At 50.3% G+C, this 18,726-nt stretch overlaps 1 protein-coding gene across 1 annotated transcript in view; it reads right to left on the bottom strand.

Annotated features, from left to right (window-relative positions):
* arhgef18b (rho/rac guanine nucleotide exchange factor (GEF) 18b) overlaps positions 1 to 18,726 on the bottom strand; it is a 293,165-nt gene that overhangs the window by 25,991 nt on the left and 248,448 nt on the right. Inside the window, 7 exon segments of the mRNA XM_072482241.1 lie at positions 2,040 to 2,294; positions 3,979 to 4,096; positions 4,215 to 4,340; positions 13,526 to 13,767; positions 17,611 to 17,631; positions 17,634 to 17,750; positions 18,138 to 18,253. Of these exon segments, the coding sequence (XP_072338342.1) occupies positions 2,040 to 2,294; positions 3,979 to 4,096; positions 4,215 to 4,340; positions 13,526 to 13,767; positions 17,611 to 17,631; positions 17,634 to 17,750; positions 18,138 to 18,253 (995 nt within the window).

The raw sequence follows: 18,726 nt of genomic DNA, 5'->3' as shown, positions 1-18,726 counted from the left end.
TTTCCTCCCACAGTCCAAAGACGTGCAGGTTAGGTGGATTGGCCACGATAAATTGCCCTTCGCGACCAATAAAGGTTAGGAGGGCTAATTGGGTTACGGGGATAGGGTGGAGGTGAGGGCTTAAGTGGGTCGGTGCAGACTCGACGAGCCGAATGGCCTCCTTCTGCACTATGTTCTATGTTCTAATTGGAAAAAATGAATTGGGTACTCTAAATTTATTTTTTTTAAATAATAAAAAATATTTAAAAATTAAAATAAAATATCGGCACCCCTCCTTCGGAAAAAAAACAAACACCCAGGCATCTTTGCTTCCCAATTCCCAAACTTCGCGGACCAATAACTTCAGAAAGTCAAGTCCACCCCAGTCCTGGGTTCCGGAGTCTCTTCCAGCTCGCCCCTTGGAAATTTGTATCCCATCGCTGCTTCCAATCAGCAGGAAACGTCAACTCTTTCTCTCTCCACTGATACTGCCAGGCCTGCCAAGTATGACCCCCACTTTTTTTTTTACTTCAAATTTTCAACATTTGCAATATTTTATTTTTTGTATGCGCCTTATTTTTAATTCCACTTGGCAGCATATTAGTCTCAATAATCAACTTAATTTCCCATTAATCTGCCGAGGTATAAACTGTACTAAGATCTCAGTAAGATCTTGGCTCCTTTCTCGAGTCCATAGAGCCCTCTTGTTTGCTGTTATTCATCAAGTGTCAGCTCAGAAATATAAATTGTGGGTTATAGCAGAATTATGAACAATTCCCGCATGATGAATACTTCCCGCATTATGAATAATTCCGAGAGCGTGCACCGTTTATCAGAGAAGCTAGCTGGGATTCTCCCTCCAGTGGAGAATGGGGACTGGTCTCTGCTGGTGCTGGGAAGCAGGGACCAGGTCAGAGTCTCTCTCCTCTCAGCCATGCAAATATCTGCATGGAGGCGAGCTCGCCGGAATCCACGGGAATCCAGGCCGGGATTTTGAACGGGCAGCCTCATCCTGAGTACAGCAGCAGGCACCCCTCTCCCTACCTGAGTACAGCAGCAGGCACCCCTCTCCCTACCATAATGTTAATCCGGACTCCCCCCCCCCCCCCCCCCCCCCCCCACCCATCCCACCCCCCAAAATTGTGGGTTATAGCCGCGTGATGAATAATTCTGAGGGGTGCAACTTTATCAAAGATACTGCCCGGGTATTCTCCCGCCAGGGGACAATCCGTCCCATTCCCCTGCTCCATCCCTGTAACCGTGCAAGTTTATTTCCTTCAATTGCCCACCAATTTAGGTTTGAAATAATTAATAGTCCGCTTCCACCACCCTCGTAGGTGCCGGGTTCCAGGCTATTATCATTTGTTGTGTAAAAATGGCATGTCTCGTCCCTCCCTCATCCCCTTGTGTAAACCTGAAACCGGTGTCCCCCAAGTCTATGTACCAGCCAGTGGGAACAGTTTTTCTTTGTCTGCCTTGGTGTACACAACTTGGCTCCCATGTTTGCCAATGTATCAGGTCTTTTGGATGCAGAGGATGGAAAAATTGATACAAGAATCAATGTTTGCCTTTTTCTGTCTTTCAGAGACTGCACTCCCACAATCAGTTTTATCCCAGCAAGGTCTCCTGGTGATGAGACTCAAAAATTTCCCCCAAGTGTCTCTGCTTCTTCCTATTAATGACATCATTGCTGTCTCTCTCTTATCTGTGGTACTTACCAATTTTAATCTGCCAAGTTACACATGCATCACTCGATCAAAAGCCTTCTGGAAGTCCAGATTTTTAAAAATCAACATTATTTAACACCAGTAGTTAGCAATGTTAAAATAATGCCACTCAAAAAGTCAGGGCTTCTAAACATTCAGTAGTTTCCTGATAATTGTGATCAAGAAAATAAGACTAGATTTATCAGCTCAGATCCAGTCTCTCTATTGATTCAACTCTAGTTGGGTGCGTTGTACAGGCTGCCTGTCCTGCAAAGTTCGCTTCTTAGTTAGCTGCCTTTCAACACTTCACCACTACCGTGAAACAGAAGTTGTAAATATAAAAGGGTTTTTTACCTTTTAGTCGTCCAGATGCAGCCTTCCAACACACCACTCCTTCATGCAAAAGTTTCCTCTTTGCTTTCAGCATGTCTATTTTGCGGAAGACCTTTCCATTCTTGAGCTTGGCTATCGACTTGAGTTCCATCCGATTCCCAATCTCCTTCAAGCGCCGAGCTTTCTCATGCTCGCTCACCTTCTCGTCCACCTGAGTTATTGTGTCCTTTATCAGGAGCAGTGCCTTGGTCAGCTCTTCATGATCCCCTGAGCCAGCTTTGAAAGACAAAGGAGCGCTCATCAGACTCTGGGCTGCATACCATCTGGAATCTCCATTTGAGGGGTGGAAATTCTCATTCATTTACTTCTCCCAATAACCACAATGTCAATCAGTCTCCCGTTTCAGATTTCCCCTCAGGAGAGAAGAAAAATGGTGTCAGGCATGGGAGGAGTGGAAAGGGGGGAAAAAAAGCGGACGTAGGAAGAGGTGGGTGTAATTCGACCAGGTAGAGTATGGGGCCGAGCAGAGTCTGGTTGAGTCAGTGGGCTGTTCCATCTGGGTCGGGGGCTTGGATCAGGTCAGAGGGCCCAACTCCCCTGCAGGTCGGAAGTAGAGAATACAGTGAAGGGGACGGGGGAATGTTTGTGTGGGGAGCGGAGGGGGAAAAAGTCTCCCATGAGGTCTGGAGTGTGTGTGGGGGAGGAGAGGGTCCCGTGCTGAGATCAATCTGGGTATTTAATAAAGTTACGCCAAGTTAGAAGATTTTATTTCTTCCAGCTCTTTCTTCCAGCTCTTTAAGAGTAACACTGGCAGAATCATCCGAAGTTAGCAATTTAATGGCCTTGTCGGCTGGTATCCAGGGCAACGCAATCGTCCAGGGGAAGTTACACTTCTGGACAATTGCGCTGAAAATAGTTTCCTGGGAATTGGTGGCACGGTGGCACAGTGGTTAGCACTAGTGCCTCACAGCGCCAGAGACCAGAGTTCTATTCTGGCCTTGGGTGACTGTCTATGTGGAGTTTGCACGTTCTCTCCATGTCTGCGTGGGTTTCCTCCTACAGTCCAAAGATGTGCAGGTTAGGTGGATTGGCCATGCTAAAATTGCCCCTTAGTGCCCAAAAATGTGTCGGTTAGATTAAGGGATAATTAGGAAAGGGCGGGGGAGTGGGCCTAGATGGAGTGCTCTTTCAGTAGGTTGGCGCAGACTCGATGGGCTGAATGGTCTCCTCATGCACTGTTGGGATTCCAACTTCCAAGAGGGATTCCCCAGCGCATCTTAGGCGTAACCCCCAAATCAGACGCTGGGGAGACCGAAGTTGCAACCCAATATTGAAACCCAGCGGGGCCAACATCTCACTGGATATTCTGTGAGTAGAGGGTCAAAGGTTTTTGGGCCAACAAGGGCCCTGGAAAAGAATGAGTTTAGAAGTAGGAAACAATGCAGTGAATCTCTACTTTAACACGACACAGAGGAACAAGGGTCAAAAAAACAAAAACAAAAGTGGAATTTGAAGTTGATGAGAAAAGTCTCGGAGCAGCAACGATCACAACGGTCGGTGCCTTGCTGGGGGAAAACGAGGAACTTGTGATAGAGGAAGAGGGTCTGGCTCATCAAAATGCTGTTCCAAACATGAAGGAAGGCCAACATAACCCAGTTACATAACCAATATCAGCTCGCCTTACTCTATTTTCAAAAAGCAGAGTAGAACAAGGCAACCTAGCTCCAGCAGGGTATAACCCGGCAACCCCCTCCAAACCTTTCGCGCAAAGTCCCTAACCTGCCGACACCGGAACTCAACTCCCCCTCGGCAGCTCTACCCTCTCCCTTAGCTCCTCCAGACCGGCGAACCCTTCCTCCAAATACAAATCCCTCGCCTTGATCAGCCCCATTTCCCTCCACCTCCTGTATACACTACTCCTCTACGAAAGTTAAGTGAATGCTTCTGCACACCGGCATACCTTCAGTATTCTGAATAATCCTCTCCACCAGGACAGGATACTTAGTTATACGTTGAGTGACCAGTAAAATGCATTCCTGCACTCCAAGACGTCTCACCACAGAGTAATTATTTAATTTCTGGAAAAGAAGAAATGTGACAGAGTGAGAGGTGCCTTTTTTCCAAAAAGGTTTAAAGATTTTCCTGGGTGGGGAACGGGACTGTGCAGCTACCCGGGTCTTCCTGTAGAGTACGCACCTTGATTAGATTCTGGAACTTCTTGTTCTGCTGGTACATTTCTTTGTAATAATTCACTGCCTCGTTGTGCTGACCACAGAAATCCCCATACTGCGCCTTCATTTCCTCCCCAGATTCACCTGAAAACTGAGGCAAAATACATTGGTGAGCACTACAAGAAAATGTTTTGACAGGATTACATTGTTAACAAACCGGTTCATTTTTGTTGTTGTTGCAAGCATTAATTTTTGGCAAGGAATGACAGCGTTGTAGAATTGGACATTTTCTCCTTTTCTAGGACTCGGCACAAATTAGATGCAGACACTACGAACAGCACACACCGTCCCCAAAACATGTGGAGGTGCCCGCACCAGATAGATTTTATACAGGATGCGGTGTCGCTGGCACGGCCAACATCTGCTGCCCATTCCCAATTGTCCTTGAAATGGCCTAGTGGTGTTTTACCACTGGGCCATTTCAGAGGGCTGTTATGAATCAGCCACATTGCTGTCACATGTAGGCCAGACCAGGTAAGGATGGCAGATTTCATTCTCTAAAAGGACATCTAGATGGGTTTATACGACAATCGATGGTCACCATTACACTATTAATTCTACAGCATCACCCTGGGTCTCTAGATTACTAATCCAGTGACAACGCCACTACACGGCACATCTCCCCCACCCCCCCCAAAAAAAAGAGATCCAGTAAAGCTCTCTCTACGCAACCCCAAGATGTGACGTGACAGAGCTACAAGTTATACTCCTCCTAAAAGACAGCAAAGGACTTTCCTATTTCCTGCATCAGTCACCGTTGGGCTTTTCTCAAGCGAGAATGAGGAGAGGTTGGATAGGCTGGGACTTTTTTCCCTGGAGCATAGGAGGCTTGGGGGTGATCTTATCCAGGTCTTTAAAATAATGAGGAGCATCGATGACGTAGATAGTCAACATCTTTTCCCAAAGGTCTAGAGTCTAGAACTAGAGGGTATAGGTTTAAGGTGAGAGGGGAGAGATACAAAAGAGACCAGAGGGGAAATTTCTTCAGAGGGTGGTGAGCATCTGAAACGGGCTGCCAGAGGCAGTGGTAACGGCGGGTGCAGTTTTTTTCCTTTCTAAAACAGTTAGACAGTTACATGGGCAGGGTGGGTATAGAGGGATATGGGCCAAATGCAGGCAAGTGGGACTGGCTTAGTGATAGAAACTGGGCAGCATGGACAAGCTGGGCCGAAGGGCCTGTTTCCATGCTGTAAACATCTAGGACTATGATTAGTGAAAGATTAGAGGCCAGTTTTGTGCTCAGAATCCACCTCTGATGGATTAAGAGACTCTCCACAACTTGTTCCATGCAAGATTTGATACATTAAAATATTGATCAAACCAGCAAGAGGCATGAAACCAAAAGGCCAAGAGCTTGGACACAGAATTTGTTTTCACAATTTGAAGGCCCCACTCATGGGTCTACTCCCAGGTGTCTAGTGCGTTTTGTTCATATGGCACCTTTCACAGATTAACAGCCACTGAATTTGAGAACACAACACAGTATACACCAGCCCCCAGTGCAACACCAGGAGGGTTGGTACATGTATGTCTATCTATAGACAGAGTTGAGCCCATTACCCCAGATCCCCAACATTCACTGTCCAGGACATCTCCCAGTGCTAAATGTTTTATTCAAAAGATCATATCTGGCAGGAAAATCCTGCCCCAATGTTTGGCAACAATAATAGATTTTTCTACTTTATTCTAACAGGACGAGAGGTAGATGCAGGAATGAAGGATGCTCCTGATGGCAGGGAAGCCCAGAACCAGGGCGACAGTCGAAGGATGCAGGCTCAACCATTTAGGATTGAGATGAGAAGAAGTTTCTTCACCAGAGTGGTCAGCCTGTGGAATTTGCTACCACTTAAAGCATTTGAGGCCAAAACAGTGTACGTTTTGAAGAAGGAATTAGATTTAGTTCTTTTTTTTTTTTTTGTTAGAACATACGGTGCAGAAGGAGGCCATTCGGCCCATCGAGTCTGCACTGACCCACTGAAGCCTTCACTTCCACCCTATTCCCCATAACCCAATAACCCCTCCTAACCGTTTTGGCACTAAGGGCAATTTAGCACGGCCAATCCACCTAACATGCACGTCTTCGGCCTGTGGGAGGAAACCGGAGCACCCGGAGGAAACCCACGCAGACACGGGGAGCACGTGCAGACTCTGCACAGATAGTGACCCAGCGGGGAATCGAACCTGGGACTTGGCGCAGTGAAGCCACAGTGCTATCCACTTGTGCTACCCTTCTTGGGGCTAAAGGGATCAAAGGGTATGGAGGGAAAGCAGGAACAGGTTACGGAGTTAGACGATCAGCCATGATCACAATGAATGGTGGAGCACACTCAATGGGCGAATGGCCTACCCCTACTTTCTATCAACAAACATTCACCACCTCTTCACCGACACAGTGGCACCCCTATGTACCATCTACAAGATGCACTGCTGGAACTCACCAAGGCTCCTTCCAAACCTACGACCACTACCAAGGGCAAAGACAGCAGACACATGGGAATACCACCTGCTGGAGTTCCATTCCCTGCCACTTACGATCCTGCCTTGGAAATAAATAGCCATTCCTTCACTGTCACTGGAACTCCCTCCCCAATAGCATGGTGGGTGTACCTACACCACCTGAAGTGCAAGGCGGCAGATCAGCCACCACCACCTTCTCGGGGACAATTAGGGACGGGCAATAAATGCTAGCCGAGCCAACGATGCCCACATCCCATGCGTGAAACAGAAATACTGAACTGGGCTGACTCGGCAAAGACTTTTTAAAAAATATATATATTTATTCAAATTTTCCAACAAATTTTCAACAAAACCCCCCCCCCTCCAACAAAATAAATAAACAAGAACACAACAATCAGAAATTAGACATTGGATTTTCCCCATATACAATAACCCCCCATATAACATTTAAAAACACAAATAGGGGGAAAAAAAACACCTTCGCCCAAACGCCACCTCAAAAGAACCCCTCCCCCCACCCCCCCCCCCCCCCCCCCTTGGGCTGCTGCTGCTGCCCCCCTCCTAACGCTCCGCGAGATAGGCCAGGAACGGTTGCCACCACCGGAGGAACCCTTGCACAGACCCTCGCAAGGCAAACTTTATCCTCTCCAGCTTGATGAACCCTGCTATGTCATTGATCCAAGCTTCCACACTAGGGGGCGTCGCATCTTTCCATAGTAGCAAAATCTTCCGCCGGGCTACCAGGAACGCAAAGGCCAGAATACCGGTCTCTTTCGCCTCCTGCACTCCCGGCTCGTCCGATACCCCAAATAATGCTAATTCCCAGCTCGGCTTGACCCGGGCGTTCACCACCTTGGGCATAGTCCTCGCAAAACCCCTCCAAAACCCATCCAGTGCCGGGCACAACCAGAACATTTGGACGTGATTTGCTGGGCTCCCCGAGCACCTCCCACATCTGTCCTCCACCCCAAAGAACCTACTCAACCTCACCCCCGTCATATGCGCTCTGAGAGTAACTTTGAACTGTATTAGGCCGAGCCTGGCGCAAGAGGAAGGATTAACCCTGCTTAGGGCATCTGCCCACAGACCCTCATCTATCTCCTCCCCAAGCTCCTCCTCCCACTTGCCCTTCAACTCCTCCACCGAGCCCTCCTCCTCTTCTTTCAGCTCCTGGTAAATCGCCGAAACCTTGCCTTCTCCAACCCATGCACCCAAAATCACCCTGTCCTGAATCCCACGTGCCGGAAGCAGCAGGAATTCCCTCGCCTGCCACCTCACAAACACCCTCACTTGCAAGTACCTGAAAGCATTTCCCAGGGGTAGCCCAAACTTCTCCTCCAGCGCCCCTAGGCTCGCAAACCTCCCATCGATGAACAGGTCCCCCATTCTTCTAATCCCTGCCCGATGCCAGCTCCGAAAACCCCCATCCATCCTTCCCGGGACGAACCGATGATTCTCCCGAATTGGGGACCAAACCGAGGCTCTCACCTCGCGCCCGTGTCGCCTCCACTGCCCCCAGATCTTCAGCGTCGCCGCCACCACCGGACTCGTGGTGTATCTGGTCAGCGAGAGCGGCAGTGGGGCCGTCACCAGCACCCTCAGGCTTGTGCCCACACAGGACGCCATCTCTAGCCTTTTCCACGCCGCCCCCTCTCCCTCCATTACCCACTTACGGATCATCACCACATTGGCTGCCCAATAATAGCCACACAAATTCAGCACCCCCCCCCCCAATGTCCCTGCTACGCTCCAGAAACACTCTTCATCCTCGGGGTCTTATTCGCCCACACAAATCCCACATTGCTCCTGCTTACTCATTTGAAAAAGGCCTTGGGGATCATGATGGGAAGGCACTGGAACACAAAAAGAAACCTTGGGAGGACCGTCATTTTGACCGACTGCACCCTACCCGCTAGTGAGAGTGGCAGCATATCCCATCTTTTAAAATCCTCCTCCATCTGCTCCACCAACCGTGTCAAATTGAGCTTGTGCAGGGCCCCCCAACTCCTAGCTACTTGGATCCCTAGGTACCGAAAGCTCCTTTCCGCCCTCTTCAGCGGGAACTCGTCTATCCCCCTTCCCTGGTCCCCTGAATGCACTCTTACCTACGTTGAGTTTATACCCCGAAAAGTTCCAAAACTCCCTAAGGATCTACATGACCGCCGCCGTCCCCTCCACTGGATCCGCCACATACAACAACAGGTCGTCGGCATACAACGACACCCGGTGTTCCTCTCCCCCCCCCCAGACCAGTCCTCTCCATTTCCTGGACTGGCTCAGTGCCATGGCCAACAGCTCAATTGCCAGTGCAAACAACAAGGGGGATAAGGGGCACCCCTGCCTCGTCCCCCGGTACAGCCAAAAGTACTCCGACCTCCGCCGGTTTGTAGCCACACTCGCCACTGGGGCTCTATATAGCAGCCTGACCCAACTGATGAACCCCTCCCCGAACCCAAACCTCCGCAACACTTCCCAAAGATACTCCTACTCCACCCGATCAAAGGCCTTCTCCGCGTCCATAGCTGCCACTACCTCCACTTCCACCGAGGGCATCACAATCAAATTGAGGAGCCTCCGCACATTTGTATTTAGCTGCCTACCCTTCACAAATCCAGTCTGGTCCTCATGAATCACCCCCGGGGGACAGTCCTCAATTCTCGTAGCCAGCACCTTCGCCAGCAACTTAGCTTCAACATTGAGGAGCGAGATCGATCTATACGATCCACATTGCAATGGATCCTTGTCCCGCTTCAAGATCAAAGAAATCAGCGCCCTGGACATTGTCGGGGGCAGGTCCCCCCCTCCCTCGCCTTATTAAAAGTCTTCACTAGCAACAGGCCCAGCAGATCCACGTATTTCCTGTAGAATTCAACCTGGAACCCATCCGGCCCCGGGGCCTTCCCCGACTGCATGCTCCCCAATCCTTTAACCAGCTCCTCCAGCCCAATCGGCATCCCCAAACCAGCCACCTCCTCCTCCTCCACCCTCGGGAACCTCAACTGATCTCGGAATCGTCGCATCCCCTCCTTCCCTGCTGGGGGCTCAGACCTGTACAGATCCCCATAGAAGTCCCTAAATACCTCGTTTATTCTCACCGCACTCCGCACCGTATTCCCCCTCTATCCTTAACTCCACCAATCTCCTTCGCTGCCTCCCTCTTACGAAGCTGATGTGCCAGCATCCGACTCGCCTTCTCCCCTTACTCCTACGTCACCCCCCTGCGCTTTCCTCCACTGTGCCTCTGCTTTCCCCGTGGTCAACAGGTCGAACTCCGTCTGGAGGTTCCGTCGCTCCCCGAGTAGCCCCTCCTCGGGGGCCTCTGCATACCTCCTGTCCACCCTTAAAATCTTCCCCACCAACCTCTCCCTCCTCTCTCTCTTCTCCCTGTGGGCCCTAATAGAGATTAGCTCTCCCCCTGACCACCACCTTCAATGCCTCCCAGACGACCCCCACCTGCACCTCCCCGTTGTCGTTGGCCAAGTATCTTTCAATACACCCCCGCACCCCGCTCGCACACCCCCTCATCCGCCAACAGTCCCACATCCAACCGCCACAGCGGGCGCTGGTCCCTCTCCTCCCCCAACCCCAGCTCCACCCAATGCGGGGCGTGGTCCGAGATGGCTATGGTCGAATATTCCGTTCCCTCCACTTGGGATTAGCGCCCTATTCGAAATGAAACAATCCGGAATCCGACCCAGCATGCGTTTCATAAATCCGGCATCATCCCAATTCGGGGCATATTAGGTTCACCAGTACCACCCGCACCCCCTGCAACCTACCACTGACCATCACATATCGACCTCCATTATCCACTACAATATTCAGTGTCTCGAACGACACCCGCTTCCCCACCAGTATTGCAACCCCTCTGTTCTTCGCATCCAGCCCTGAATGAAAGACCTGCCCTACCCATCCCTTTCTCAGCCTAACCCAATCTGCCACCTTCAGATGTGTCTCCTGGAGCATAAAGGGACTGAAGGCAGACGTGGTTAAGTGCACGAACACCCGGGCCCTCTTGATCGGTCCGTTCAGTTATCAGGGGGATTTGGGGGGGGGTAACTCGCCCTTGCGCGCGCGCCCCCCCCCCCCCCCCCCCCCCACCAACCACCGATTAGCCATCTCCTTTCCTAGGCCAGCCACGTGCCCGCGCCTCCCGCACTCTCCAGTCCCTCAGGCGGCGAACCCCCGCCCCGACTACCTCTCCGACTTCCAGCTCCCTTTTGGCCAATGCAGCAGCAACCCAGTCCCCCCCCCCCCCCCAGCTAGATCCACATCTGGCCATTTTGCTCCCCCAATGACACTCGTAAGTCAGCTGACTCCTGCTGACCTCAGCCTCTCGCGCCATTCCATCGACCCCCCAGTGAGAGAATCCCCCCACCCCTTGGCAGTCAGTGTGCACTCCTCTCCAGCACCCGCCTCCCCCCCCGCCCCGCCCACATCCTCCCCTAACGCGGGGAAAAGCCCGCGCTTTCCTGAGCTGGCCCCGCCCCCTCTGGCGCAGCTCCCTTTTGCGGCCTTACCCCAATTCCCCATCCCCAGGCCTCCACCCCCCCTCTTCCTCCGTGGGGCCCTGCCCCTCCAACACCGACGTCCACACTCTCCCACAGCCCCCACATCAAATCCATTCACCCATCCCCACCCAGCACTCAAACAAAAAGAACATTACCCAAACGCGGTAAACACAGTAAACAACCCCCCCACAACAAACCCTCAATTTGAGTCCAACTTTTCAATCTGTATAAAGTTCCAAGCCTCATCAGGCGTTTCAAAATAGTGGTGCCGATCTTGGAACGTGACCCACAATCGCGCTGGCTGCAGCATCCCGAACTTCACCCCCTTCCGATGGAGCACCACCTTAGCCCGGTTGAAACCAACCCTCTTCTTAGCCACCTCTGCACTCCAGTCCTGATAAATTCGGATCTCAGTGTTCTCCCACCTGCTGCTCTGCTCTTTTTTGGCCCATCTCAGGACACACTCTCTGCCCATAAAGTGGTGGAACCTCACCACTACAGCCCTTGGTGGCTCGTTGGCTTTGGGTCTCCTTGCCAGGACCCTATAAGCCCCATCCAGCTCCAGGAGCCTCGGGAAAGCTCCCGCGCCCATCAGCGAATTGAGCAACCTGCTCATATATGCCCCGGCATCGGGCCCCTCCACTCCTTCAGGGAGACCCAGAATCCGAAGATTCTTCCTCCTCGACCTATTCTCCAGGTCCTCGAATTTTTCCGCCCACCTCTTGTGCAGCGCCTCGTGCGCCTCCACCTTCACCGCCAGGCCCAAGATCTTGTCCTCGTTCTCCGAACATTTTTGCCGCACCTCCCAGATTGCCGCCCCTTGGGCCGTCTGGGTCTCCACAAGCTTCTCAATCGCCGCCTTCATTGGCGCCAGCATTTCTGTCTTCAGCTCCTCAAAGCAGCGTTTAAGGAACTCCTGATGCTCCTGCGACCACGCTACTTGGTCTCCACCCGCCGCCACCTTGCTTTTCCTCCCTCGCACTTTTCACTGCACCAGGATCACTTTTTTAGCCGCTCCACTCCTGGTCCAATCCATATAATGTCGGGGGGGACCTTGCTGTCACCTTCCCACACTGGAAGCCGTCGAACAATTGCCGTTCGGGCCCCTCTGAAGAGCCCAAAAGTCCGTTCCCGGTGGGAGCTGCCGAACGTGCGACCTACCTAGGCATAGCCGCAACCGGAAGTCTCCTCTGCAATGGCATTAACTGTACATAAACATCCCTGTAGAATTCCATAAAACCCCGGTAGCTGAGAACTCCAAAGAGCACATTAGCTGCCCAACTAACTTTAAAATACCTTACAACCCAATAAAATATATTAGGTTAGTGACAAATGACTAATTTGCTCTGTTTTCTTAACTCTTCACCTGAAGGCACTGCCTCACATTGGTACAGTTCCATGAAGACCAAGAGTTTGAGTGTTTTCCTCCAGTGGTTCATTACTGCGATCCTACATTGTGGAAGATAGTGATCAGGAACCCGAGGTCTTGCTGACCCTTTTCTCTCCTTAACCTGAGGGTGTCGAATTGCCCTGAACACCTCCCACAGCATCTCAAAGCACGGTCAGTTTGGGACGGTGACGCCAACTGCAGCACCCACACCAAGAGGTCAGTGGGCTAAATGCTTCAGTTTCCCAAATGCCAACCTAAAAGACACACAAGCAGCAGCTGCCCAACATCATGGAGCAAAAGAGGGTTTCAGCCTGCAATAATTTCTGGTTGTAAATAGCAGGTTACAAATATGTATCACTTGACAGGTTAGATGTGTGCACTGCATTCACCAAAAAAAGAGCTTCCTTTGGGAGCGTCAAAAAAATGCTTATTGAAGTCAGAGTTGTACAAAACAGACATCAATAACTTGGTCCACTTCACTGTGATAAGGGGTAATTGGCAAGGCAGTACATGAATTTGGAAGACCACTGTAAACTCCTCAGTTCCTTTTAGTACCTTGCTAAAAATTACCTGCATTAAAAATCATTCCTAGCTCCCACTATTCTGTGTGTAGAAACTGCAGCCTGCAAAGGATCAAGATCCTTTATTTACTGTATCAAAGCTTCAGCCTTCTAAGCTTTGTCCAAGCTTCATGTGAAAGCTGGGACAGTGACTGCTGGCAGAGTATTCAACCATGGGAGTCATCACAAGGGGGTGTCACAGGTGAGGAATTCTTGGAGAAAATGACAGGCGCGTGTTCAGAATCAGCCCATGCCCCACCCTCTGGTCCAGGGGCCTCAACTGCTGCAATGGTTCGTTCAGCCTCTCTCGCAGTTAACTCAGCACGGACTGAACAACAATGGCACCTTGGCTCCCTACCTGTTGTGTGAGGAGATCCCCAATTCGCTGGATGAGGTAATTCTGTTCGCTCCCTTCCTCTAAGGAATCTTGCCGCCTCCCCTTCATCCGGGAGAAGAAGACTCTGTGGATTTCCAGGAGTTGGTGTAAGCAGGGAAAAATTCTGCGCCCATCACTGTCCTGAAGCTCCTCTATTCCCCGGTCGTATACGTGCAGCATGATTTTCAGAGTTCGAAGGTGATGCATCTCTGTCTGCATTAGCTCTGAAGAACAACAAAAGATTGAAGTTAGTAGATAGGCAGGAAACATTGTGCGGCAAGTTGCACAAATTGTTTCCGTCACGGTCAATCTCAAGTTCTCCGGTCACTTGCACCTCCATTTTTCTATTCAGCTCTGGGCCATAAAGACTTGAGCACTCTTCCTATCTCTGACCAATCTCACCTTGCTTTTACAGCCAGAAAGAGCACTGGCAGAGCAAAGTTGAGTCCCTAGGAGAATCGGCAACTAGATTAGGGGCAACATGGTGGCACAGTGGTTCGCACTGCTGCCCCACAGCGCCAGGGACCCAGGTTCAATTCCAGCCTTGGGTGACTGTGTGGGGGGAGTTTAAATAATCTTTATTTGTGTCACAGTAGGCTTACATTAACACTGCAATGAAGTTACTGTGAAAATTCCCTAGTCACCACACTCCAGCCATGTTTGGGTACACTGAGGGACAATTCAGAATGTCCAATTCACCCAACAAGCACGTCTTTCTTGCACTTCCTTCACATAGATTTCATAGAATTTACAGTGCAGAAGGAGGCCATTCGGCCCATCGAGTCTGCACCGGCTCTTTGAAAGAGCACCCTACCCAGCCCACACCTCCAATCTATCCCCATAACCCAGTAACCCCACCCAACACCAAGGACAATTTGGACACGAAGGGCAATTTAGCATGGCCAATCCACCTAAGCTGCACATCTTTGGACTGTGGGAGGAAACCGGAGCACCCGGAGAAAAGCCACGCACACACGGGGAGAACGTGCAGACTCCGCACAGACAGTGATCCAAGCAGACTCCACACAGATAGTGACCCAAGCTGGGAATCGAACCTGGGACCCTGGAGCTGCGAAGCAATCGTCTAACCACTATGCTACCGTGCTGCGTGGATTTGCTCTGGGCACTCCAGTTTCCTCCCAAAGATATGCAGGTTAGGTGCTGTTATGGGGATAGGGTGGGGGAGTGGGCCACGATAGGGTGCTCTTTCAGAGGTTTGGTGCAGACTCGCTGGGCTGAATGGCCTCCTTCTGCACTGTAGGGAGCCTATGTCTATGGAGCGGATTGGATGGATTGGTTTATAGTCATATGTACCAAGGTACTGTGAAAAGTATTTTTCTGCGAGCAGCTCAACAGATCATAAGTACATGAAAAGAAAAGGAAAATAACGAAAATACATAATAGGGCAACACAAGGTACACAATGTGACTCCATAACACCTGCATCGGGTGAAGCATACAGGGGTGGAGCGTTAATGAGGTCAGTCCATAAGAGGGTCGTTTAGGAGTCTGGTAACAGCGGGGAAGAAGCTGTTTTTGAATCTGTTAGTGCGTGTTCTGAGACTTTTGTATCTCCTGCCCGATGGAAGAAGCTGGAAGAGTGAGTAAGCCGGGTGGGAGGGGTCTTTGATTATGCTGCCCGCTTTCCCCAGGCAGCGGGAGGTGTAGATGGAGTCAATGGAATCTAGGCTGTGGAGGTCTTACAGTAAACTGTGCACATGGTTTTGCTGCAAAGTGAAATTTTGGGGTGATGCAAAGGAACGCACGTTTTAATTCGATATCACAGTTTCAGCTCCAACAATGGCTCATTAAAGCACACTACAGCCAGGGTGGAAATGAACCATGCACATGTTGTGAACTCCGGTTGATCTATGCTGAATTAGCTAATACTGAGCAAAGGAAGTGGGAGAGGCAACAAAGATGCTAGAATTGGTCCCCTTGCCTTTGAAACAAGGCGGGGGGGGGGGGGGGGGGGGGGGGGGGGGGGGGGGGGGGGGGGGGGAGAGAGACAGAGAGAGAGACAGAGAGAGAGAGACAGAGAGAGAGAGACAGAGAGAGAGAGACAGAGAGAGAGAGACAGAGAGAGAGAGACAGAGAGAGAGAGACAGAGAGAGAGAGACAGAGAGAGAGAGACAGAGAGAGAGAGACAGAGAGAGAGAGACACACAGAGAGAGACACACAGAGAGAGACACACAGAGAGAGACACACAGAGAGAGACACACAGAGAGAGACACACAGAGAGAGACACACAGAGAGAGACACACAGAGAGAGACACACAGAGAGAGACACACAGAGAGAGACACACAGAGAGAGACACACAGAGAGAGACACACAGAGAGAGACACACAGAGAGAGACACACAGAGAGAGACACACAGAGAGAGACACACAGAGAGAGACACACAGAGAGAGACACACAGAGAGACACAGAGAGAGACACAGAGAGAGACAGAGAGAGAGAGACAGAGAGAGAGAGACAGAGAGAGAGAGACAGAGAGAGAGAGACAGAGAGAGAGACACAGAGAGAGAGACACAGAGAGAGACACAGAGAGAGACACAGAGAGAGACACAGAGAGAGAGACACAGAGAGAGAGACACAGAGAGAGAGACACAGAGAGACACAGAGAGAGACACAGAGAGAGACACAGAGAGAGACACAGAGAGAGACACAGAGAGAGACACACAGAGAGACACACAGAGAGACACACAGAGAGACACACAGAGAGACACACAGAGAGACACACAGAGAGACACACAGAGAGACACACAGAGAGACACACAGAGAGACACACAGAGAGACACACAGAGAGAGAGACAGAGAGAGAGACAGAGACAGAGAGAGAGACAGAGAGAGAGACAGAGAGAGAGACAGAGAGAAACCTCAGCCAAGATTTCCACCGCTGAACCTCGTGACTCCTGTCGGAAAAGATATGGAAACAGATGTCAGGCATGGACAGGGCCAAACAGGATTATGATAACCTTGATTATGAGCTGACCAAGCTGCTCTCAGGAAGTCATACAGACTTTCTCGCTCCACAGATGTTGCCAAACATGCTGGATCTTTCCAGCATCCATAGTATTTTGGTTCTGAAATTGTCTGATATACAAATGTTCAAGATCACACGCTGGCCATGTGTTTGGAGGTGTGGGGTTGGTGTTTGGTAGTCATGGAACTGCATTGCAACAAGAGTCAATGCTTTCAAGAGACTGGGGAGAGACTAGGGGCAGAATCACAAACATCAGCTGAAAATCTCGCCACGTTGGGGAGACTTACACGAAAGCTCACACCAAGCCTCGGCTGCCAGGGATGGAGGTCACACCGAGTCCCAATCGCAGCCCAATGATCTTTTAATTAACAGCAAACAATTAGGTGCATGCATTTGAAATCTAGATATAATTCACCAGGCGGGAGAGGTTCCACGTTGGAAGTAACTGACAGTTAAACTTAACCCATGGTTAAAATAATGGTCTCACTTCAGGTGTGATACCTCAATTCACCAAGTCCCTCCAGAAAAGAGGCTCACTGGCCTCTCCCTCACTGGAATTGGAGCATGCACTTAAACTGACTGAGTAGGCTTCAGTTGCTGGAGGTCCGAAATACAAATAGAAAATGTTCGAAAAACTCAGCAGGTCTGTCAGCATCTGAGGGAGGAACATCATTAATGTGCTATGATAATCTTTATTAGTGTCACAAGTAGGCTTACATCAACACTGCAGTGAAATTACTTTGAAAATCCCCGAGCCGCCACACGGAGGGAGAATTCAGAATGTCCAATTCACCCAACAAGCACGTTTTTGGGACTTGTAGGGGGAAACAGGAGCACCCGGAGGAAACCCACGCAGACACGGGGAGAACGTGCAGACTCCGCACAGACAGTGAGCCAAGCCGGGAATCGAACCCGGGTTCCTGGCGCTGTGAAGCAACAGTGCTAACCACCGTATTACCATGCCGCCCGCTGTTTTAAGTCCAATATGACTGCTCCGAACTCCCTTCTTCACTGAATAACAAGATTGATGTACAGGGAGCGCAGACGAGCGAGGCTGCAGCTAAAGTGGCAGTTTTCTTACCGTATATCACATCCTGCCTTTGATCACGTCTTTGCTCTGTTTCTTTGCATATGCCTGGTCCACTGCAAGACTCCATGATTCAGCCTCAAAGTCCTGGCCGTCAGCCTCCAACTCTGCCTTCAGAGAAGCGTAAATGGTATCTGAACCAGGAGGGGGTGGGGGGGGGAAAAAAAAGGTTAGCCATCACATCATTCTCCCTCTGTCTTAGAACAACATTTACAGAAAACAGGGCTTCCTGGTCTCACTCTTTGCTCATAACCAATTTAGGAGAGAGAGAGAGAGAGAGAGAGAGAGAGAGAGAGAGAGAGAGAGAGAGAGAGAGAGCAGCTCTCATCATCCAACTACAGGGGCCGAGGCTCCCACCCCACTGAGGTTGTGGGTTTGGAAGTGGGTTGCAAGTTCCTGACCGCCCAGAATCTTGCCCAAAGGGAAGAGCAATTCAAAGGGCTGATAGCTTTCTCCGGCCTTTGTGCAAATGGCGTGAGCGTCACAATGGGTCGTTGTACTCAATCAAACCAGCCCCTTACCTTCTGCCACAAGGGACTCAGCAGATGACGAAGCCAGACTCGGAGTTTCCTCGGCACAGGACTTGCTTTTTGGGATTCCATTCTCCACCTCCTGCTCCATCTCCCCTGCTGTTATTCTGCATCATAAAATAAAAGTACGTATCCATGTTAGAGATACTGGATTAGGTGCTACCGTAGGTTACAGCACAAATTTCATTCACCTCTGCAGCCAAATCAAGCCTAAAGGTCTGACACAGCTGGATAAAAAGCCCAGAATGAAATTTATTTGGCAATGTCAATTTAGCGTCTCGCTAGAGAAAGGAGTATTTTTGAAGGAGTATTTTTGATGTAGATTTTACTGTTGCACCACGTTTTGCTGTCACTAATTAAATTCATTTAGCTGCCAAGACTAGATCAGATTAGATGCCAAAAAATGTTATTTTATGCTTTCAGCCTGCAATTCAGTCTGGCGATCCGATGTTTTCTGTGAGATGGATTTGAGGGATTTAGCTGGTGTTGTTGTGTGGTCTCTGGTTTGGAGGTAGAGCTGATGCAGAACAGGTGATAATGAAATGTGGTTCAATGGCAGTACAAAATGTTTTGCAATTTA

The sequence above is a fragment of the Scyliorhinus torazame genome, chromosome 18 (assembly GCF_047496885.1).
Source record: "Scyliorhinus torazame isolate Kashiwa2021f chromosome 18, sScyTor2.1, whole genome shotgun sequence".
Taxonomy (NCBI): domain Eukaryota; kingdom Metazoa; phylum Chordata; class Chondrichthyes; order Carcharhiniformes; family Scyliorhinidae; genus Scyliorhinus; species Scyliorhinus torazame.
This window is presented reverse-complemented; position numbering and strand designations above follow the sequence as displayed.